Source organism: Ovis aries, unplaced genomic scaffold (assembly GCF_016772045.2).
Source record: "Ovis aries strain OAR_USU_Benz2616 breed Rambouillet unplaced genomic scaffold, ARS-UI_Ramb_v3.0 scaffold_90, whole genome shotgun sequence".
Classification (NCBI taxonomy): Eukaryota; Metazoa; Chordata; class Mammalia; order Artiodactyla; family Bovidae; genus Ovis; species Ovis aries.
In genome coordinates this window covers 613,899-616,990 of record NW_024599829.1, presented here as the reverse complement: position 1 = coordinate 616,990, position 3,092 = coordinate 613,899, and the positions used below count along the sequence as shown (strand labels likewise).

The 3,092-nt window shown below is 38.7% G+C and overlaps 1 protein-coding gene across 1 annotated transcript; it reads left to right on the top strand.

Moving 5' to 3' along the window:
• The first annotated feature begins 2,153 nt into the window (after positions 1 to 2,153).
• Positions 2,154 to 3,092, top strand: LOC101106652 (olfactory receptor 4C15-like). The gene has a single exon (XM_012104941.3). The coding sequence runs from the start codon at positions 2,157 to 2,159 to the stop codon at positions 3,090 to 3,092; it is 936 nt and encodes a 311-aa protein (XP_011960331.3). The 5' UTR covers positions 2,154 to 2,156.

Below are 3,092 nucleotides of genomic sequence, written 5' to 3'. Positions count from 1 at the left end.
TAGAAGGATATAGTTGACCTGAAAAGAACTATGAACCAATTCTAGACAAGCCCCAACATAATTCAATTTGTACAGTTTTCACACAAAAGCAGGATACTAATTCTAACAAATTGTCATTGACTGATCTGATGATCTTACATGGTTTGCTTTACATTTTTCTATTCATGGTGATGACTTGTAACTGGGTACGAAGTTCATAGTGCAGACACTTTCAGAGTGTCTATTACCCTGGGAACACAATGGAAATACATTTCAAAGTAAGTCGAAAGACAAATGTTAGTTGACATAAAACTGTATATGCTAGTATTTCTAATATTATAAATTGCTTTTGTTAGCTGTAAGTGACAGTCACAAAAATCAGCTTATTTTTATTTCTCATGGTAAGATTAATTTTTGGCCTTATTCTCTTATTTAACACACACACACACACACACACTCATATGCCATTTGACTGATAAATTTCTGTTATATGTACAGGGGAGGACACAATCCTTCACTGCTATATGTTGCTATGGAAAATGAAGTCAAAGTGTGGAGTAATAATCTGAATGGCTCATGAAATCTTTGTGTGGGTAAGTTGTCTGGCTTTTTAAATGAGAGGATAGAAACTAAAATTGGTAAAGGCATTTTACCATAAGCAACATTTTCACATTTTCCAATTTGACCCTCATAATCTTGTGAAATTAGTAAGGAGGTTAGACATGATCATCCTTATATTACAATGTGCTTGAGTGCGTAGTCATCGCTCAGTGACGTCCAACCCTTTGCGACCCCAGGGACTGGAGCCTACTAGGCTCTTCTGTCCATGGAATTATCCAGGCAAGAATACTGTAGCATGTTGCCATTTCCTACTCCAGGGGGATACAATAAAGTCATATAAATTTGAAACAGATATCCTTGGATCTTGATCAGATTGGGCCACATTATATAAATCATTAGTAAAAAAAATTGAGCATTCAGACTCTGGCTATATTCAGCATCCTGTTTCTTTCCCTCACCTATGCAGTTGTTGCTTATCTGTATCTGTAAGTAACTGGACTGTTACCTTCTGATTCTATTAATACCTCATTTGCCCTGCATCCTTAATCAAGAGTCATCATTCAAACATGAACAGGGGAATCAGAAAGTTTTAACCTTTACAATGAATGGAGACTTTAGAAAGGCCCCTGCTTTCAAGTTCTTGCTAGACAATTTTTGCTTCTTTCCCTATAGAGCAGCTGGGATGGACTTGAGTGTTAAAGTCAGAGATTTGGGGTTAAAATTCCAGACCCAGCACCTGCTATTTGTTATATTTTTATCTCCTTAAGAATGAATTTCCTACCAGTAAGATAGGGTAAGAAGATCTAACATGAGCTGTTTTCTACCCACTAGACCCTGAAGAGTTGCTTCCTTGCATGACTTAACTTAGTCATTATAACATACTCATTGGTAGATATTCTATTTATAAACTTCCGTTCTTGTTTTTAAATGATGAATTAGGAAAAATACAAACTCAACACACACATACTTATTATGAATGTTTAGTTTGCAGCATGGTGCTTTCCCAATGAGAATGCTTTTATATATAGAAAAGGGATGATTGAATTAATCTTAAAGGCTCAATTGAGTTCAGATTTTTAAAGTTATAATTCAGGGATTAGTCATGATTTTCGAGCACCTCTATAAGCTTTGCCACATTTACTCTTCTATCTGTAGATAAGGAAGTTACCTGATCAGGGATGTGGCAGGGACGACTAATAAACTGCCCTCCTCCTTTCCTCAGAACTTTGATGTGGCTTCAGAATCTTTCTAACAGTTGATGCCGGGAAAATACTACTATGGGATCAGAGTTGGCAGTTGAGATAAAAAAGGTTTCTTATCTCCACCACAACTGGATCCTTTCCCTTCCCCTATATCGAAGCTCTGACATCTTAAAGTATTTAATAATTTATATGTACCACAATTCTTCTTGATATCCCATACCACATTCAACAAACTTCTAATTTTGTGTTCTCACTGACATGAAGAACATTAGCACGTAAGATAATTTTTCATATATATGCATCAACTTAATGATCGTAATAGTAGTACAAACTGGTCTGAAACAAATTTTTCTTTCTCATCATTGTAGATGTTCCATGTTCACTGTGGTGGCTTTCATCTTTTCCTTGGAAATCATGCAAAATCACAGCTTTGTAACTGAGTTTGTACTCTTGGGGCTCTCACAGAGTCCAAATGTGCAGAAAACAATATTTGTTGTATTCTTGTTCATTTACATTGCAACTGTTGGGGGCAACTTGCTAATTGTGGTGATCATCAGTAGCAGCCCAGCACTCTGGGGCTCCCCCATGTACTTCTTCCTGGCTTTTCTGTCCTTCCTGGATGCATGCTTCTCCTCTGTCATTGCCCCAAAGATGATTGTGGACTCTCTCCATGAAAGGAAAACCATTTCCTTCAGAGGCTGCATGACCCAGATCTTTGCTGAACACTTCTTTGCTGGGGTGGAGGTGATTGTCCTCAGTGCCATGGCCTATGACCGCTATGTGGCCATCTGCAAGCCCTTGCACTATTCTTCTATCATGAACCACAGACTCTGTGTCCTTCTGATGGCGGTAGCCTGGACAGGGGGTTTTGTTCATTCCATGATACAGATTCTCTTCACTTTCCAGCTGCACTTCTGTGGCCCCAATGTCATCGATCACTTCATGTGTGACTTGTACCCATTGCTGGAACTTGCCTGCACTGACACTCACATCTTTGGACTTTTGGTAGTCACCAACAGTGGGTTTATCTGTATCCTAATCTTCTCCTTGTTGCTTGTCTCCTATGGGGTCATCCTGCTGTCTCTGAGAACCCATAACTCTGAAGGGCAGCAGAAAGCCCTCTCCACCTGTGGATGTCACATTGCTGTTGTGATTTTATTCTTCGTCCCATGCATATTTGTGTATGCACGACCTCCATCTGCTTTCTCCTTTGACAAAATGGTAGCCATATTTTACACCATCTTAACTCCCTTGCTCAATCCTTTGATTTACACGTTCAGAAATAAGGAAGTGAAAAGTGCCATGAGGAAAATGTGGACCAGAATAATGGTGGTTTCTAATGAAAAATAA